The sequence below is a fragment of the Coregonus lavaretus genome, assembly GCF_964263955.1.
Source record: "Coregonus lavaretus genome assembly, chromosome: 12".
Taxonomy (NCBI): domain Eukaryota; kingdom Metazoa; phylum Chordata; class Actinopteri; order Salmoniformes; family Salmonidae; genus Coregonus; species Coregonus lavaretus.
Genome location: NC_139999.1, coordinates 41951464 through 41973250, shown reverse-complemented (window position 1 = coordinate 41973250; position 21787 = coordinate 41951464). Strand labels below are relative to the sequence as shown.

Sequence of the window (21787 nt, the reverse complement as noted above, 5' to 3'; positions counted from 1 at the left end):
AGTTTAGACCTTAAAAGGAGATGCCATATGCTGTATGTAGGCTTAATACTAGGACAGGATGAAAACGGGGACATCCTTACATAACGCACACGAGAACGTACATGCACTGACTAGTCCTTTTCGTACTGTGGATAAATCTCATTACTAACATGGCATGCCAATCTGCCGGTTGGCCACCAGAGCCGATTACAGAGGGAGAGAGCATCAGTAGAGCAGCACTAGTCTGTCACCAAGCACATGGAAACAGGACACAACAGAACAGCATGCATAGTCATAGGTTCTGGGAAACTGATGATGCTCCTAGCACAGCAGTGATTCAGGTGACAGTGTGTGTGTGTATGTGAAACAAACAGGAACAGCAAAACATTAAAGGTTGGGGTTTTTGGGGTTGTTTCACTCTTATCTTCATGGCACGCACATGAAGGGGAGCAGGGCATAATGTGTGAGACATGTGTAAAGCTGCTTTGAAGTCATCCACACACCTGATTTCACTGTCCCTCTGACATGTGACACACCTTAAAAAGGTTTAGATGCTACAGTACATAAGAAGACACTCAATACACACATACGGTTCTGATAAACAGGAGCATGTGAAATGTTAATGTGATGAGGCCTATGTTGTGCATTGTTGTTACCAAAAGCTGAATACAGTGTTCACTGAACTATATTGTATTTGATGGAGATGGAGAGCAAGTCTGTCCTGGTAAGAGGATGTGTGTGTCTTTGGTGTCCCTATGCAGGCTCTACGCATGCAGGGTGACACTGGGCACATACCAATCAACAGTACCAGTTCCCCGCAGCTGCATGGCTAAAACAAGCAAGCTCATTATCTTTCATTTCAAAAGGTTAGGGAAAGATAGAAGGATGGAGGAGAAAAAGAGAGAGGGAGAGAGTGTCCTCTCCTCCATGAATTATTCCTATTGATCAGGTCCCTGTCCTAATATCCTCTTACAGAGAGAGCGAGAGTGAGAGAGAGCGAGGGGGGAGGGGAGCGAGAGAGAGCATCCTTTCTTTTATAAATAGTCCCACAATCCAAAGGGAAATGTTATAGATGTCCTTTTCCATATATTTAAGGTAGATAGTAGTAGACATCTGTGTCAATCAACTGTGTTGAAACTAATAGGCAGTAACAACATAGAGGGGTTAAATCTATGGATACTTGTGAACACAAGGGATAGGCCTACTGTAAAGTGTCTACAAAATGAAAGCAGATTATATTCCTAAATAACAGAAAAATGTCACTTCCATTGTGGATTTGATGTTAAATAGTTGTTATTATCCCTCGACAGTATTAAGTGGGACATTACAATAATGAAAACGGAACAGGGCTTAACAGTGTTTACGCATGCAGAGGTAATCTCACTTTAAACTCCTGTTGCATGTCTCTTGCAATGTTGAATTATGATATCAGTGTTTGTGTTGTTTTCACCACTGTGTATTTCAAGATGTAATGGCCTACAGAACTTGGCTTATGATGATTTACTGCCAATAAAAAAGTATCCCCAAAAACAAACCCAGTCCATTTTTCTTCCAACAGGGAAACAGTATAACTGTTTGACTCTTAAGCAGAAGGAATCATCTGGCTCACCACACCAGTGAAAGATGGGGGAGTCTAGGCCTAATGATATGCTCATTATGTCTGTTCTGGAACTCTCATTGTGAACTATGGAACACTCAGGTTCACCGCTGACCCCTGACCTCAATGATACGACAGCCAATGAGAGCCTGTGGGGGGGACTGGGGGCACCCCTCCCTTCAGCCCCAAGCAGACAGCTGGGCACCTTGCCCAACGCCCAGACACGCTTCAAGGACCTGTCGGGGATATTCTTCATGGTGACCCTGAACGTGGTGGCGTTGCTGGCTAACACAGCCGTGCTGCTGGTGGTGGTCAAGGCCCCGCACCTCAGGTACCTTCGTACTTTTTGATATATTTGACCATTTAAAAACATAATTCAACCACAATGGATAATCATCAAGGATAACACACAAGTGAATACAATGCATAATCAACAAGGATAACACAAAACAGTTTAACAACTTATTTCCATTGTGGTCATCTTGTTTTGGCCGGCAGGCAGATAAAAAATACACCAGATTATAAATACATGAAAACATAAAATGAACTTGGGTCCCTTATGATTTTCTAATGCACTGATAATGTATGCACAATTCCCTTGTTTCTATTGCTTATACTATTAAAAGTTGTATCTTATGGAATTTATATATATATCTATTGTACTTGTTTCACCAGACATCAGTGCTTAAGTTCAATTTGGTCTAATGAACCCATACAGAAAAAAAATACATTTCAATATATTTAACATCACGTAAAATGTATTTCAAATACATATAGATACATTTGTATCTTTGCTAAAATGCATGTAATACCTTAAAATGTATTCCAGAGATGCGTGTACAAACATTTGCATTTTTGCTCAAATGCATGTAATGCCTGACAATATTCCAGAAATGCATGGCTATGACATCTAGACTACAGGGTGGCCAAAGTAGTTCCTAATTCGGCTTTTTTAATTACTGTAGATAATATTTTGGGCCACCAAGCCAAAACTTTGGCAGTGATATAATTAAAATTGTCATTTTAACATTCTGTTATAAAGAGCACAAGTTCAACTTCATATAAAAAAACAAATTTTACCATCTCAACAGGTAAAAAAATATGACTATAGTAGGTGCCCTTCTTCAGCCTAATTAAATAGGCTAAGGGAGAGGTCTAAATTTACACAATAGTTACCCTGAGGGGCCTCCCGAGTTGCGCAGCGGTCTAAGGCACTGCATCGCAGTGCTTGAGGCGTCACTACGTTTGATCCCAGGCGTTTGATCCCAGGCTGTGACACAGCTGACCGGGAGACCCATGAGGCGGCGCACTATTGGACCAGTGTTGTCCTGATTAGGGGAGGGTTTGGCCGGCCGGGATATCCTTATCCCATCGAGCTTTAGCGACTCCTTGTTGCGGGCTGGGCAAGCTGACTTTGCTCGCCAGTTGTACAGTGTTTCCTCCGACACATTGGTGTGGCTGGCTTCCAGGTTAAGTGAGCAGTGTGTCAAGAAGCAGTGCGGCTTGGCAGGGTCTTGTTTCGGAAGACGCATGGCTCTCGACCTTCGCCTCTCCCGAGTCCGTATGGGAGTTGCAGCGATGGGACAAGACTGTAATTACCAATTGGGCAGAAAAAGGGGTAAAAGTAAAAAAATATATATGTTAAACTGTGGAAAATGGGGGAGGGTCAGGCTTTTTCAATTTCAGTCAGGGGGAGTGTCATGCCATTTGTAATCAATTCAATGTCATATTGCTCAGGGTTTGAGAATTAGTTGCTTATTATAGTATCTCATGTGTGCCCAATGATGCCCCTCATTGTCACAATCGTCATAATGATTGGACCAAGGTGCAGCGTGATATGCGTACATCTTTTTAATAGTGTACTGGCAACACGATACAAAATACAAAACAACCAAACAAAACGTGAAGTCCTCGGTTATCAACACAAACCAACACGGAACAAGATCCCACAAAACACAAGTGCACAACAGGCTGCCTAAGTATGGTACCCAATCAGAGACAACAAGCAACAGCTGATTCTCGTTGCCTCTGATTGAGAACCACCCCGGCCAACCTAGAAAACACATGAACTAGAAACTGAACATAGAACACAAAACATAGACCCTACACACCCTGGTCAACATATAAGAGTCCCCAGAGCCAGGGCGTGACACTCATCCCTGATTCTCTGCTGGGCACGCAATATCAAGTGCGCCTAGTGTGGTCTCAATAAAATGATCCATAGCCTATACCAGTCTTTTTCAAACCCCACTGGCTATAGGGTGAACGCACCAATTTGTGAGTCGCTCTGGCTAAGAGCGTCTGCTAAATGACGTTGATGTGCCCTTGAGCAAGGCACTTAACCCTAATTGCTCCTGTAAGTCGCTCTGGTTAAGAGCGTCTGCTAAATGACTAAAATGTAAAATGTAAAAAATGAGGAATGCTTGCAGGTCTGCAGCATATTTGTCTTGAATATTATTTTGTTTTTATTTGTGGTCTGCGGCATATTTGACTCAAATAAATACTTGCCATAGGCAGACTTGCCCAATGCACTGAACTATGCATGCCACAGTAAACAAATTGTGTTTCCATGACTAAGTATAGCTACACCAAAAACACACACACACAAGCTAACCCTGCTGCGCAGCCTGAATGTTCTCTCTCTTGCTGGATCCTTTTCAAATGAGACCTGCCCGCCAAAACCGGTCTGTGTGATATGTCTGACTTGCCTGAGCAACAATGCTATGAAGCCATCGAAAATGCGCAGACATTTAGAAACAAAGTATCCACATCTCGAGGATAAACCAGATTATTATTTGCTGCACAATAATTTCACAGACAATGAGAGTTTACTGGAGGCTTCATACGGTGCCTTGCAAAAGTATTCATCCCCTTTGGCGTTTTTCCTATTTTGTTGCATTACAACCTGTAATTTAAATGGATTTTTATTTGGATTTCATGCAATCGACATACACAAAATAGTCCAAATTGGTAAAGTGAAATGAAAAGAATAACTTGTTTCAAAAAATTCTAAACGATAAATATTAAAAAAGTGGTGCATGCATATGTATTCACCCCCTTTGCTATGAAGCCCCTAAATAAGATCTGGTGCTACCAATTACCTTCAGAAGTCACATAATTAGTTAAATAAAGTCCACCTGTGTGCAATCTAAGTGTCACATGATCTGTCACATGATCTCAGTATATATACATCTGTTCTGAAAGGCCCCAGAGTCTGCAACACCACTAAGCAAGGGGCACCATGAAGACCAAGGAGCTCTCCAAACAGGTCAGGGACAAAGTTGTGGAGAAGTACAGATCAGGGTTGGGTTATAGAAAAATATCAGAAACTTTGAACATCCCACGGAGCTCCATTAAATCCATTATAAAAAAATTGAAAGAATATGGCACCACAACAAACCTGCCAAGAGAGGGCCGCACACCAAAACTCACGGACCAGGCAAGGAGGGCATTAATCAGAGAGGCAACAAAGAGATCAAAGATAACCTTGAAGGAGCTGCAAAGCTACACAGCGGAGATTGGAGTATCTGTCCATAGGACCACTTTAAGCCGTACACTACACAGAGCTGGGCTTTACGGAAGAGTGGCCAGAAAAAAGCCATTGCTTAAAGAAACAAATAAGCAAACACGTTTGGTGTTCGCCAAAAGGCATGTAGGAGACTCCCCAAACATATGGAAGAAGGTACTCTGGTCAGATGAGACTAAAATTGAGGTTTTTGGCCATCAAGGAAAACGCTATGTCTGGCGTAAACCCAACACCTCTCATCACCCGAGAACACCATCCCCACAGTGAAGCATGGTGGTGGCAGCATCATGCTGTGGGGATGTTTTTCATCGGCAGGGACTGGGAAACTGGTCAGAATTGAAGGGATGATGGATGGTGCTAAATACAGGTAAATTCTTGAGGGAAAACTGTTTCAGTCTTCCAGAGATTTGAGACTGGGACGGAGGTTCATCTTCCAACAGGACAATGACCCTAAGCATACTGCTAAAGCAACAGGGGAAACATTTAAATGTCTTGGAATAGCCTAGTCAAAGCCCAGATCTCAATCCAATTGAGAATCTGTGGTATGACTTAAAGATTGCTGTACACCAGCGGAACCCATCCAACTTGAAGGAGCTGGAGCAGTTTTGCCTTGAAGAATGGGCAAAAATCCCAGTGGCTAGATGTGCCAAGCTCATAGAGACATACCCCAAGAGACTTGCAGCTGTTTTAGAGTTGAAGTGTACCTATGATAAAAATTACAGACCTCTACATGCTTTGTAAGTAGGAAAACCTGCAAAATCGACACTGTATCAAATACTTGTTCTCCCCACTGTATATGAAGAATTTCGTTGTTGCAAAGAGTTGCCTCAGAATACAACTGCAGGTGAAACATTACATTTTCTGTTTGAGTACATAAGGGACATGGATTACAATGGGACCGTTGTATCGGGATCTGTAGGCCTACGGATGAGACAGCTGCTCAACCTGTCCATGCAGGGACACGCAAGTGACATTACCCAAGCAAATTAAAAAATTGCCGATTTCAAGAAAAAGCTGGGCGTCTGGAGAGACCGAGCATATAGAGGCCTTTTCGATATGTTCCCCCTATTCTCAACTCTGGCTGACGTGGGTGATGTATATATGGATGACGTGGAAAATTATGTGGTCACATCTGAGCAAAACTCGGGATTACTTCCCCTCACAATCTGATCCACACCCGGGAAGGCACTGTTGTGTGCGCGAGCGTTGCAAAATAAATGTAGACGCTTGAAGCGCTGCAAGTCCCGCCTCTCCCATCTCCTCATATATTTTATATATATATTTTAGTCATTTAGCAGACGCTCTTATCCAGAGCGACTTACAGTTAGTTCTTTTTTCATTTTTTTCATACCCCCTGTGGGAATTGAACCCACAACCCTGGCGTTGCAAACGCCATGCTCTACCAACTGAGCTACATCCCTGCCGGTCATTCCCTCCCCTACCTTGGACGACGCTGGGCCAATTGTGCGCCGCCCCATGGGTCTCCCGGTCGCGACCGGCTATGACAGAGCCTGGATTCGAAACAGGATCTCTAGTGGCACAGCTAGCACTGCTATGCAGTGCCTTAGACCACTGCGCCAGTCGGGAGGACATCATCAGTTTTTAGGAGCATATACCCACATGGGTGATTGAAAGATGAACTGAGGTCCACACTCCAGTCCAGTTTGTGGTGGTAATGCACCTTAAAGATGGTTGCCAACCGCCATGTAAATTCCACAGAAGAAAAAGAAGAAGAAGAAGAATTCTCCCTGTCTCTGGCCCACACTCCAGTACAGTAGGTGGCGGTAATGCACTATAACGTTGGATGCCAACTGCTGATAAACCCCACTGAAGAAGAAGAAGAAGAAGAAGAAAGGGGAGGAGGAGGAGGAAAAAGACTGAAGGAGGAGAGATTACTAGAATCTAACTAGGTTTCTCCTTGTATCTGTAGATTAATTGTCGGAGTAGAGAACACACGATTTTGTGTGACTCAAAATGGGTCAGAATTCTACAAAGATCCAGAAAAAAAGGATTTCAGGTAAAATAACAACCCAATGTTTATATCCCAGGACAAATTAGCTAGCAACAGCAAGCTAGCTAGCTAGCTAGCTAAATGTCCATGAATGTTTCATGTGTTTTGACCTGTCTTCAAATTAATATAGTTGGTTCAGAGTTTGTTTTGATATTTCAAGCTGCGTGTCCTGATTGTGTCTGGTTTTGGATGGACAAAATCAACATGCGTGCGATTGCACACGGACTCACGCGCGTGCCTGGTCTAGACAGCATTTCACAGCTTGTCAACGGTTCTTGATGATAAACTATTGGAGCTGTCCTGTGACCAAGGCCTGCACGTTTGTTTTAATGAGATGCGCCTGTCCACACTGGCTGTTCAGCAGCAGAGAATACCCGCAACTCTACAAGATGGCAGTGAAGACATTAATCCCCCTTCATTCTACCTACTTATGTGAGACCAGCATCTCCTCTCTTGCTGCAACAAAATCCAAACATTGCAACAGACTAGCTGTTGAAAACACCTTGACACCTCTGGGGTGTCCCTGGCACAAAAAGAGAAGAGAAGCACAGGGCAAAGTTATATTTCTAAGAAAATGTACTTCCTTCCTGAGATTTTGCGCTGCTGGGATGGTGTATATAAAACTAGGCTACAGTGCATCACACACTGCAATGAATAGACGTTCCCAATCATGAGCCCCAGCCTGCCCTGCTCTTGCTGATGTAAACTCTTTTGTGCTGCCTAACCAATGACTGTGCTGTGTATGGTGGCACTTCAGGAGGCAAGTCAATTTGTCAAAAAATTCAATATCTGTGCACACAGACTAGGCCTACTGATGTCTTGTTCAGCCGTAAAGATGAGAAGGAGGACAGGAGGTAAGCTTGCTATTGCTATAATTTATTTTAATAAAAACAATGTTTCGTTGCCCATAATGAAGCTATTTATCAGAGTTATTATTGACCTCACAATAAACCATATTTGAGTAGTTTGCATACATTACTATGAAGTGGCAGCTGCGGAGATGGACAGCGCATGGGTGCTGAAAGTAGGCTAATTTGATAAGACCTAATTCATTTACATTTACATTTAAGTCATTTAGCAGACGCTCTTATCCAGAGCGACTTACAGTTAGTGAGTGCATACATTTTTTTTTCACACTTAACAGTCTTCATTTTAATTTTAATTTAGGCTACTAACAACAAGAGTGTTGGAGCCTATTTCTTCCTATTTAATAAATAAGAGGTAGGCCTACCTGTTTGACAGACGAAATAATAGTCTGCTATCCATAGATTTGTTCAGCCAATTCCTTCAGTCACCATGCACTCCTTAAATATCTGTGTCAGTGAAGAGCTTGGTGTGTTAAGTTAAAACCAGGGCTTGAATTGAGGGGGTATGGGAGGGTATTGTGGCTTTTGTTAAAGAAAATGGTTAAAAGCATAGGCCTACCCCTTGTTAATTTAAGATTTTGAAAACATATGTAATGGACCTGATTATATAAAGCGACCTATAACGACACTTTAATCCGCAATGCTTTATGCTAGAAACAAGCTGTAAAATGCCGGGGAAAGACGTGACACTGATGCATATGGGTTATATTTGGTTTGTCTCTATGACATTCAGAGGCTGCGCTACAACCTTCTATAGCTGAGGACGAGGAGCCAAACAATTTACTTTGCATGGGAAGTAATGAGTCTGTCACTAATTGACGTTTTACATTTCAACAGGCTATTAAACAACATACTAACTCTAAATCAGCCAGGAGCAAGCCAGGTAGCCTAAGAAGGCACGAAAATGAATTATTTAGGCTATGTTATTATTATTTCAAGGCTATAGCCTGCCATTTAAGAAATCAATTGTGAAGCATTTGTGACACACTACAGCCTGGCATGAGTGCTCACTATTTCAACAACACATCAACAACAGCACTTCAACAACATGCCTATAAATTTAGCATTTAGGCTGTATAAAATGAAGAAAAAAAATGACTTAGAAGGCAATAATAATGAAACGAAAAATGCCTTATTATGCTATGCAGTCATTATACAGTGCCTTTGAATTCACTTTTAGAAACAGAGTTTGGCCAGTCTTTGGTTTGAGGATCATGTGGTGAGCTATGCATGCCTAGTTTGTTAATTTAGCAGATGCTCTTATATTCCAATGCCCTAATCACAATCAACATACATCTATTTTGTAACAACAATATCATGGAATAAAATAGAATATATTATAAAATGATTGTTTCCCAAATGAAAAAAAGTTACATGTGCATACCTGATGATATGTGGCTGCTGTGTTAAACAATTACTGTTTTTTTTCTCGAAATCATTGATGATCAGATACTTCAGTTGTAACTGGTTCTATTGTGCTATTATTTATTTATTTTTTACACTTGATAGACAACTTTAGCACTGTTCCAACCTTAGACTATCGTCGTAATTTTTTTTGCCTGTATAGAAATCAAAACGTCTCCGGTGCTGCAGCATGCGCTCATTCATTGTCATGCTCTGTTGTGGTATAAAAAAAAATATTCAGCTTATCTCCAGTCATGTAAAATGACTTAGAATTGCGTGAAATGCGTTTATAAAAGGTTATCAGTTGATAGATTCATGCACATGAAAGACATGGAGTCACTATATGACCGATAATGTATCATTTTTGTAGTCATTTAAATGCATGTTAGTGCTTTTGATATGCTTTCGGTATGTGTCAAGTACAATAAAAATGATTTTTGATAATATACACTGCTCAAAAAAGTAAAGGGAACACTAAAATAACACATCCTAGATCTGAATGAATTAAATAATCTTATTAAATACTTTTTTCTTTACATAGTTGAATGTGCTGACAACAAAATCACACAAAAATGATCAATGGAAATCAAATGTATCAACCCATGGAGGTCTGGATTTGGAGTCACCCTCAAAATTAAAGTGGAAAACCACACTACAGGCTGATCCAACTTTGATGTAATGTCCTTAAAACAAGTCAAAATGAGGCTCAGTAGTGTGTGTGACCTCCACGTGCCTGTATGACCTCCCTACAACGCCTGGGCATGCTCCTGATGAGGTGGCGGATGGTCTCCTGAGTGATCTCCTCCCAGACCTGGACTAAAGCATCCGCCAACTCCTGGACAGTCTGTGGTGCAACGTGGCGTTGGTGGATGGAGCGAGACATGATGTCCCAGATGTGCTCAATTGGATTCAGGTCTGGGGAACGGACGGGCCAGTCCATAGCATCAATGCCTTCCTCTTGCAGGAACTGCTGACACACTCCAGCCACATGAGGTCTAGCATTGTCTTGCATTAGGAGGAACCCAGGGCCAACCGCACCAGCATATGGTCTCACAAGGGGTCTGAGGATCTCATCTCGGTACCTAATGGCAGTCAGGCTACCTCTGGCGAGCACATGGAGGGCTGTGCGGCCCCCCAAAGAAATGCCACCCCACACCATGACTGACCCACCGCCAAACCGGTCATGCTGGAGGATGTTGCAGGCAGCAGAACGTTCTCCACGGCGTCTCCAGACTCTGTCACGTCTGTCACGTGCTCAGTGTGAACCTGCTTTCATCTGTGAAGAGCACAGGGCGCCAGTGGAGAATTTGCCAATCTTGGTGTTCTCTGGCAAATGCCAAACGTCCTGCACGGTGTTGGGCTGTAAGCACAACCCCCACCTGTGGACGTCGGGCCCTCATACCACCCTCATGGAGTCTGTTTCTGACCGTTTGAGCAGACACATGCACATTTGTGGCCTGCTGGAGGTCATTTTGCAGGGCTCTGGCAGTGCTCCTCCTGCTCCTCCTTGCACAAAGGCGGAGGTAGCAGTCCTGCTGCTGGGTTGTTGCCCTCCTACGGCCTCCTCCACGTCCCCTGATGTACTGGCCTGTCTCCTGGTAGCGCCTCCATGCTCTGGACACTACGCTGACAGACACAGCAAACCTTCTTGTCACAGCTCGCATTGATGTGCCATCCTGGATGAGCTGCACTACCTGAGCCACTTGTGTGGGTTGTAGACTCCGTCTCATGCTACCACTAGAGTGAAAGCACCGCCAGCATTCAAAAGTGACCAAAACATCAGCCAGGAAGCACAGGAACTGAGAAGTGGTCTGTGGTCACCACCTGCAAAACCAGTCCTTTATTGGGGGTGTCTTGCTAATTGCCTATAATTTCCACCTGTTGTCTATTCCATTTGCACAACAGCATGTGACATTTATTGTCAATCAGTGTTGCTTCCTAAGTGGACAGTTTTATTTCACAGAAGTGTGATTGACTTGGAGTTACATTGTGTTGTTTAAGTGTTCCCTTTATTTTTTTGAGCAGTGTATATTGTAGCATATTAGAAGGCTTGGAGGCGTGGCTTGTTGGGGGCGGGCTTTTCTTTGTGCCTTTTGGCCTCCCATGAGTTGGATTGTCATGCCAGTTAATATGTTATGTTGTGTTCTGAGGTAATAGTTGTCTTCTGAGATATCAAAGAGCCTACTAAGGTATCATTGTTAAGAAAGTCACCATTTTGTTACTGTATGATATGTCAATTTCTTTATATTTGCCATATATTGTAATATAAACATATATCTCTTACAAATACATTTCTATGCATGTTGGAATATATTTCCCAAATATATCGATAAATACATTATTTAATGTATTTCAGGATTTATTATTGAAATACATTTCCTGATGCATTTAACATATATTGTGACATATATTTTACATACATTTATACCTACATTTTAAATACATATACTCAGTTTTACTCAGTTTTTCACAATTCCTGACATTTAATCCTAGTAAAAATTCCCTGTCTTCGGTCAGTTAGGATCACCACTTTATTTTAAGAATGTGAAATGTCAGAATAATAGTAGAGAGAATGATTTATTTCAGCTTTTATTTATTTCATCACATTCCCAGTGGGTCAGAAGTTTACATACACTCAATTTGTATTTGGTAGCATTGTCTTTAAATTGTTTAACTTGGGTCAAACATTTTGGGTAGCCTTCCACAAGCTTCCCACAATAAGTTGGGTGAATTTTGGCCCATTCCTCCTGACAGAGCTGGTGTAACTGAGTCAGGTTTGTAGGCCTCCTTGCTCGCACATGCTTTTTCATTTCTGCCCAAACATTTTCTATAGGATTGAGGTCAGGGCTTTGTGATGGCCACTCCAATACCTTGACTCTGTTGTCCTTAAGCCATTTTGCCACAACTTTGGAAGTATGCTTGGGGTCATTGTCCATTTGGAAGACTAATTTGCGACCAAGCTTTAACTTCCTGACTGATGTCTTGAGATGTTGCTTCAATATATCCACATAATTTTCCTTCCTCATGATGCCATCTATTTTATGAAGTGCACCAGTCCCTCTTGCAGCAAATACCCCCACAGCATGATGCTGCCACCCCCGTGCTTCACGGTTGGGATGGTGTTCTTCGGCTTACAAGCGTCCCCCCTTTTCCTCCAAACATGACGTTGATCATTATGGCCAAACAGTTCTATTTTTGTTTCATCAGACCAGAGGGCATTTCTCCAAAAAGTACGATCTTTGTCCCCATGTGCAGTTGCAAACCGTAGTCTGGCTTTTTTATGGCGGTTTTGGAGCAGTGGCTTCTTCCTTTCTGAGCGGCCTTTCAGGTTATGTAGATATCGGACTTGTTTTATTGAGGATATATACAGTGGGGAGAACAAGTATTTGATACACTGCTGATTTTGCAGGTTTTCCTACTTACAAAGCATGTAGAGGTCTGTAATTTTTATCATAGGTACACTTCAACTGTGAGAGACGGAATCTAAAACAAAAATCCAGAAAATCACATTGTATGATTTTTAAGTAATTAATTTGCATTTTATTGCATGACATAAGTATTTGATCACCTACCAACCAGTAAGAATTCCGGCTCTCACAGACCTGTTAGTTTTTCTTTAAGAAGCCCTCCTGTTCTCCACTCATTACCTGTATTAACTGCACCTGTTTGAACTCGTTACCTGTATAAAAGACACCTGTCCACACACTCAATCAAACAGACTCCAACCTCTCCACAATGGCCAAGACCAGAGATCTGTGTAAGGACATCAGGGATAAAATTGTAGACCTGCACAAGGCTGGGATGGGCTACAGGACAATAGGCAAGCAGCTTGGTGAGAAGGCAACAACTGTTGGCGCAATTATTAGAAAATGGAAGAAGTTCAAGATGACGGTCAATCACCCTCGGTCTGGGGTTCCATGCAAGATCTCACCTCGTGGGGCATCAATGATCATGAGGAAGGCGAGGGATCAGCCCAGAACTACACGGCAGGACCTGGTCAATGACCTGAAGAGTAATGGGACCACAGTCTCAAAGAAAACCATTAGTAACACACTACGCCGTCATGGATTAAAATCCTGCAGCGCACGCAAGGTCCCCCTGCTCAAGCCAGCGCATGTCCAGGCCCGTTTGAAGTTTGCCAATGACCATCTGGATGATCCAGAGGAGGAATGGGAGAAGGTCATGTGGTCTGATGAGACAAAAATATAGCTTTTTGGTCTAAACTCCACTCGCCGTGTTTGGAGGAAGAAGAAGGATGAGTACAACCCCAAGAACACCATCCCAACCGTGAAGCATGGAGGTGGAAACATCATTCTTTGGGGATGCTTTTCTGCAAAGGGAACAGGACGACTGCACCGTATTGAGGGGAGGATGGATGGGGCCATGTATCGCGAGATCTTGGCCAACAACCTCCTTCCCTCAGTAAGAGCATTGAAGATGGGTCGTGGCTGGGTCTTCCAGCATGATAACGACCCGAAACACACAGCCAGGGCAACTAAGGAGTGGCTCCGTAAGAAGCATCTCAAGGTCCTGGAGTGGCCTAGCCAGTCTCCAGACCTGAACCCAATAGAAAATCTTTAGAGGGAGCTGAAAGTCCGTATTGCCCAGCGACAGCCCCGAAACCTGAAAGATCTGGAGAAGGTCTGTATGGAGGAGTGGGCCAAAATCCCTGCTGCAGTGTGTGCAAACCTGGTCAAGACCTACAGGAAACGTATGATCTCTTAAATTGCAAACAAAGGTTTCTGTACCAACTATTAAGTTCTGCTTTTCTGATGTATCAAATACTTATGTCATGCAATAAAATGCAAATTAATTACTTAAAAATCATACAATGTGATTTTCTGGATTTTTGTCTCTCTCACAGTTGAAGTGTACCTATGATAAAAATGACAGACCTCTACATGCTTTGTAAGTAGGAAAACCTGCAAAATCGGCAGTGTATCAAATACTTGTTCTCCCCACTGTATATACTTTTGTACCTGTTTCCTCCAGCATCTTCACAAGGTCCTTTGCTGTTGTTCTGGGATTAATTTGCACTTTTTGCACCAAAGTACGTTCATCTCTAGGAGACAAAACGTGTCTCCTTCCTGAGCGGTATGAAGGCTGCGTGGTCCCATGGTGTTTATACTTGCGTACTATTGTTTGTACAGATGAACATGGTACCTTCAGGCAATTTGGAAATTGCTCCCAAGGATGAACCAGACTTGTGGAGGTCTACAATTGTTTTTCTGAGGTCTTGGCTGATTTCTTTTGATTTTCACATGATGTCAAGCAAAGAGGCACTGAGTTTGAAGGTAGGCCTTGAAATATATCCACAGGTACACCTCCAATTGACTCAAATGATGTCAATTAGCTTATCAGAAGCTTCTAAAGCCATGAAATCATTTTCTGGAATTTTCCAAGCTGTTTAAAGGCACAGTCAACTTAGTGTATGTAAACTTCTGACCCACTGGAATTGTGATACAGTGATTTATAAGTGAAATAATCTGTCTGTAAACAATTGTTTGAAAAATATTGCACAAATTAGATGTCCTAACTGACTTGCCAAATCTATATTTTGTTAACAAGACATTTGTGGATTGGTTGAAAAACGAGTTTTAATGACTCCAACCTACCTACCTATCCGACTTCAACTGTATGTTGGAATGTATTTAAAATGTATGGAGAATTATTTTTAAATACATTATTTGGCAAATGTTTTATAATTCACCTGTATCCTAAAAAATGTATCTAAAAATGGTGCCCTAAGACCATAAAGTAAAAAAAACATATATATATATATATATATATTTATATACAGTACCAGTCAAAAGTTTGGGCACACCTACTCATTCAAGGATTTTTCTTTATTTTTACTATTATCTACATTGTAGAATAATAGTGAAGACATCAAAACTATGAAATAACACATGGAATCATGTAGTAACCAAAAAAAGTGTTAAACAAATCAAAATATATTTTATATTTGAGATTCTTCAAATAGCCACCCTTTGCCTTGATGACAGCTTTGCACAATCTTGGCATTCTCTCAACCAGCTTCATGAGGTAGTCACCAGCAATGCATTTCAATTAACAGGTGTGCCTTCTTAAAAGTTAATTTGTAGAATTTCTTTCCTTCTTAATGCATTTGAGCCAATCAGTTGTGTTGTGACAAGGTAGGGGGGGGGGGGGTATACAGAAGATAGCCCTATTTGGTAAAAGACCAAGTCCATATTATGGAAAGAACAGCTCAAATATGTAACGTGAAACGACAGTCCATCATTACTTTAAGACATGAAGGTCAGTCAATACGGAACATTTCAAGAGCTTTTAAAGTTTCTTCAAGTGCAGTCGCAAAAACCATCAAGCGCTATGATGAAACTGGCTCTCATGAGGACCGCTACAGGAATGGAAGACCCAGAGTTACCTCTGCTGCAGAGGATAAGTTCATTGGAGTTACCAGCATCAGAAATTGCAGCCCAAATAAATGCTTCACAGAGTTCAAGTCACAGACACATCTCAACATCAACTGTTCAGAGGGGACTGTGTGAATCAGGCCTTCATGGTCGAATTGCTGCAAAGAAACCACTACTAAAGGACACCAATAATAAGAAGAGACCTGCTTGGGCCAAGAAACACGAGCAATGGACATTAGACCGGTGGAAATGTGTCCTTTGAAATGTTTGGTTCCAACCGCCGTGTCTTTGTGAGATGCGGTGTGGGTGAACGGATGATCTCTGCATGTGTATTTCCCACCGTAAAGCATGGAGGAGGAGGTGTTATGGTGTGGAGGTGCTTTGCTGGTGACACTGTCTGTGATTTATTTAGAATTCAAGGCACACTTAAACAGCATGTCTGCCACAGCATCTTGCAGTGATACGCCATCCCATCTGGTTTGGGCTATCATTTGTTTTTCAACCCAACACACCTCCAGGCTGTGTAAGGGCTATTTTACCAAGTAGGAGAGTGATGGAGTGCTGCATCAGATGACCTGGCCTCAACAATCCCCCGACCTCCACCCAATTTGAAATGGTTTGGGATGAGTCAGACCGCAGAGTGAAGGAAAAGCAGCCAACAAGTGCTCAGCATATGTGGGAACTCCTTCAATACTGTTGGAAAAGATTTCCAGGTGAAGCTGGTTGAGAGAATGCCAAGAGTGTGCAAAGCTGTCATCAAGGCAAAGGGTGGCTATTTCAAGAATCTCAAATATAAAATATATTTTGATTTGTTTAACAGTTTTTTGCTTACTACATGATTCCATATGTGTTATTTCATAGTTTTGATTTCTTCACTATTATTCTACAATGTAGAAAATAGTAAAAAATAAAGAAAAACCCTTGAATGAGTAGGCGTGTCCAAACTTTGGACTGGTACTGTATATACACAAGATACATCAACAAGTACATTACATTTGAACATCATGAACATCACAGCCATCATAAACAAGTTGCTAAATCAATCAAAACAATTGTACACATCAGTGAACAAATTTAACATCAGGGTTTTAAAATGCCCTTGTGGCACCAGGGAATCCAAATGTAATGAATTTTGTATGTGATCCCAATGTGGAGCATGAAAACTAAAAACGGATTTACCTAATTCCGTGGAGACCCGAGGAATCTGAAGAGTTAACCAGCCCTGTGAACAGGTTTGGTATCTCATTCTTTTATACGTTAGCAATGAAGTTAGGTAAGTTGGAAACTTGTTTACAAGGGCTTTGTAAACAAAAAGGGAGTAATGAATTGATCTACGGTACTTTAATGAGGACCAGCCAACCTTTTGATACAGGATGCAGTGGTGAGTATTAAAACTGTCACCAGTGATAAAATGAATGGCAGCTCTAAAATAGCCTGTTCAACAGTTGTGGCAATGGCATACATAACAGTGTCATCTGCATACAGATGAATATGACAAGTTTTAACAGATAGACCAACATTGTTTATATACAGTTGAAGTCGGAAGTTTACATACACTTATGTTGGAGTCATTAAAACTAGTTTTTCAACCACTCCACAACTTTCTTGTTAACAAACTATAGTTTTGGCAAGTCGGTTAGGACATCTACTTTGTGCATGACACAAGTCATTTTTCCAACAATTGTTTACAGACAGATTATTTCACTTATATTTCAAGGCCTACCTTCAAACTCAGTGCCTCTTTGCTTGACGTCATGGGAAAATCAAAAGAAATCAGCCAAGACCTCAGAAAAAATATTGTAGACCTCCACAAGTCTGGTTCATCCTTGGTAACAACTTCCAAACACCTGAACGTTCATCTGTACAAACAATAGTACACAAGTATAAACACCATGGGACCACGCAGCCTTCATACCGCTCAGGAAGGAGACGCGTTCTGTCTCCTAGAGATGAACGTACTTTGGTGCGAAAAGTGCAAATCAATCCCAGAACAACAGCAAAGGACCTTGTGAAGATGCTGGAGGGAACAGGTACAAAATTATCTATATCCACAGTAAAACTAGTCCTATATCGACATTACCTGAAAGGCTGCTAAGCAAGGAAGAAGCCGCTGCTCCAAAACCGCCATAAAAAAGCCAGACTATGGTTTGCAACTGCACATGGGGACAAAAATCGTACTTTTTTGAGAAATGTCCTCTGGTCTGATGAAACGAAAATAGAACTGTTTGGCCATAATGACCATCGTTATGTTTGGAGGAAAAAGGGGGTACTTGCAAGACGAAGAACACCATCCCAACCGTGAAGCACGGGGGTGGCAGTATCATGCTGTGGGGGTGCTTTGCTGCAGGAGGGACTGGTGCACTTCACAAAATAGGAAGGAAGGAAAATTCCATCATGAGGAAGGAAAATTATGTGGATTTATTGAAGCAACATCTCAAGACATCAGTCAGGAAGTTAAAGCTTGGTCGCAAATGGGTCTTCTAAATGGACAATGACCCCAAGCATACTTCCAAAGTTGTGGCAAAAATGGCTTAAGGACAACAAAGTCAAGGTATTGGAGTGGCCATCACAAGGCCCTGACCTCAATCCTATAGAAAATCTGTGGGCAGAACTGAAAAAGCGTGTGCGAGCAAGGAGGCCTACAAACCTGACTCAGTTACACCAGCTCTGTCAGGAGGAATGGGCCAAAATTCACCCAACTTATTGTGGGAAGCTTGTGGAAGGCTACCTGATCCGTTTGACCCAAGTTAAACAATTTAAAGGCAATGCTACCAAATACTAATTGAGTGTATGTAAACTTCTGACCCACTGGGAATGTGATGAAATAAATAAAAGCTGAAATAAATCACTCTCTACTATTATTCTGACATTTCACATTCTTAAAATAAAGTGGTGATCCTAGCTGACCTAAGACAGGGAATTTTTACTAGGATTAAATGTCAGGAATTGTGAAAAACTGAGTTTAAATGTATTTGGCTAAGGTGTATGTAAACTTCCGACTTCAACTGTAACTAGTAAAGAGAACAAGTTCCAGTACCGACCCCTGCCGTACACCTTTTGTAATATCCATAAAACTAGCTGAGTTAGATTTAGCTCAGTACAAATATCTTTCAGCCCATCAGATACTGGCATCAACCAATCTAGATTAAGAGCAATCATTATCAGTCATTCAGATTGAGCATAGTTAGACAGCAGGTCAGACAATTTGCTAAGAGCTCATATGGAGGCAGAGGGAGGGCGATAAATTCCCACTAGCGTCAGAGTTCCACATTTAGGACTAGACATTCAAATTGCATATGGACAGAGGTGGTGATGGATACATAAACATTTAAATTGCTCTTTATGTATATGGTGACACCACCTCCTCTGCCGACTCTATCAGATCTAAAAACATTATAAACTGTCAGATACACATCAGAGTCTGGCATAGACTTCTTTAGCCAAGATTCAGTTATAACCAGAATGCTTGAGAAGGCAAGATTCAGTTATAACCAGAATGTTTGAGAAGCCAAGATTCAGTTATAACCAGAAGGTTTGAGAAGCCAAGATTCAGTTATAACCAGAAGGTTTGAGAAGCCAGAGTTGCAATAAAATCCATTTTCAAAATCAAACTTCTGGCATTTACATGAATCAGTCCAAGGCCGCAGCTGCGGGATTTCAGAATTTCTTTCCATTTATTTTTTATTTTTAGTCATTTAGCAGACGCTCTTATCCAGAGCGACTTACAGTTAGTGAGTGCATACATTTTTCATACTGATCAGATGGAGTTTCTAATACAAACATGCAATGTTCAACAGGTAACCCCCTACTAGAAAATACCATGGGGTTGGCTTGAATTGGAATATATACAAAATTGTCTAGAACTGTACCATTGGGCCAATGCCTCGATCGAGGACATGGGTTAAAACAATAATCAATTATGGTTACTTGTTGCGGGCCTGCAGTATGATGATAATGCTGATAATTTATGGTTGGGATTATCTGAACGGGACTTGGGGTGTATATTGTTTCCTCTCTGGGGATTAATAAAGTTAAAATCATTCAATTCAGGAAGTTTGCCTTTGTGTGCCACCTGTGTGCGGTGGACCTGCTGTGTGCCGTGCTGCTCATGCCCCTGGGCATTGTGTCCTGCTCGCCGTACTTCGCCAGCGTGGTGTTCACAGTGCTGGAGTGCCAGGTGTACGTCTTCCTCAACGTGTTCCTCATCGCAGGTAAAGTACAAGGGACAGATACAATTTAGGGCTGCAAACGAAATGGCATGCTATTGGTCAAAAGTAGTGCTAGGGTGCCATTTCGGACACATGGCCTTTAATCAATCAATGGTTTTATTGTTTGATTTAGACGTCCTTTGTGTTTTTTATGTTCTAATATTCATCTCTTTTTATCACTTTAATTTGATTGTTGTACTGTGTGTAGCGATTTATAAAGTTTTATTTGATATGAATTACAGCCTCCATCTTCACCATCACGGCCATCAGCGTGGAGCGCTACTACTACATTGTCCACCCCATGCGCTACGAGGTAAAGATGACCCTGAAGCTGGCCACAGCTGTCATGGTCCTGGTCTGGGTGGCCTCAGCCCTCCTGGGGCTGGCCACTGTTTTTGGCTGGCCCAGCTATGGCAGCTTGAGCTCCATCAGCGCCGCCCACTGCTCTCTCCACTGGAGCCACAGCGGCCACCGCCGGGCCTTCTCTGTCCTCTTCACAGTGGCATGTTTCTGCCTTCCCGCTGCGGTCATCTTCGCTGTGTACTGTAACGTATATAAAGTGGCACGTGTGGCGGCTAGACAGCACGGACCGTTACCATCTTGGACGGCCAGCCATCTTAAACACCGGTCGGATTCCATCAGCAGCCAGACCACTATCATCACCACCCGCAACGCCCCCAGGAGGCTGCACCACCAAAGGCCTTTTGGCGGGGGCAAGGCCGCCCTCACCCTGGTGGTCATTGTGGGCCAGTTCCTGCTCTGCTGGCTGCCTTACTTTGCCTTCCACCTGCACCTGACTATCAACAACCCGGCCAAAATCCCACCTGACCTAGAGGAGGCCGTCACCTGGCTAGCGTACTCCTCCTTTACCGTCAACCCATTCTTTTACGGGCTGCTGAACCGCCAGATCAGGGAGGAGCTGTGTAAACTGCGGCGCTGCTACTCCGCCCAGCCCGTCGAGCTGGCCCTGTCCAGTGGCCTCGAGGGCTCGGCCCACGAGAACTTCCTGCAGTTCCTCCAGAGGACCAGCTGTACGGTGGAGACCAGAGCCAGCTTTGCCTGCACATCCAGCCCCAGGAACACCCTGGACCAGACAGCGCAGCAGACAGCTGACTTCAGGATACCTGGACAGATACCTGAGGAGTTCAATTAAAACGCCCCTGATATACTAACCTGGACGCCACTTATATACTGTCACTGTATGGACACAAGTACCTGACTGCTGTAATGGCACAAGAGTTTAGTTAAAACTGTTAAAACACCTTTATATCTGGCCATTGGAACCATATTGACTTCTGAATGGCTTTACCACAGGTATACTAGAAGCAGGAACAGCCTGGACAAGACTGGGCAGACGGCTGGGTTCAGGATACCAGGGCAAATACCTGAGGAGTTCAGTTAATCAACAATAATCTTAGATACTTATGCCACTGGCACCTACTGTAGTTGACTGCTGTAATGGCTGTGCCAACTGCCCCAGGACTACTGACCTAGAGCAGCAGAACTAGCCTGGGCGTCATTTCCCAGAGCCTTCGTAGCGTTAAGATCATCGTTAGAACCTTCTTACGATGTATCTTTAATAGCCAAGGTTTTTCCCAGAGCTTTTAGTAGTAACGTGGCCCTTAAAAAACTTTGCACATCTACGAGTGATCCAGACCACTTGTAGAGGAACCAAAGTGCATTGTTAGATGCTTTTTTGCCCTTCCGCGTCACTTTATTCAATATAGAATCAAGATGTTTAGGCTCTCTGTCTGACTGTGACTGCCGATAACTTCAGAATGAAGTTGACTACAGATATAAA

General features: G+C 42.5%; 1 protein-coding gene across 1 annotated transcript; it reads left to right on the top strand.

The window, feature by feature from the left end:
• Window positions 1-1665: 1665 nt before the first annotated feature.
• Window positions 1666-21139, top strand: LOC311138141 (putative G-protein coupled receptor; the record flags this gene model as incomplete). The annotated part of the gene is made up of 3 exons (XM_084172810.1): window positions 1666-1907; window positions 19829-19989; window positions 20229-21139. The coding sequence occupies 3 exons, from the start codon at window positions 1666-1668 to the stop codon at window positions 21137-21139; spliced, it is 1314 nt and encodes a 437-aa protein (XP_084028936.1).
• Between the last annotated feature and the right edge of the window lie 648 nt (window positions 21140-21787).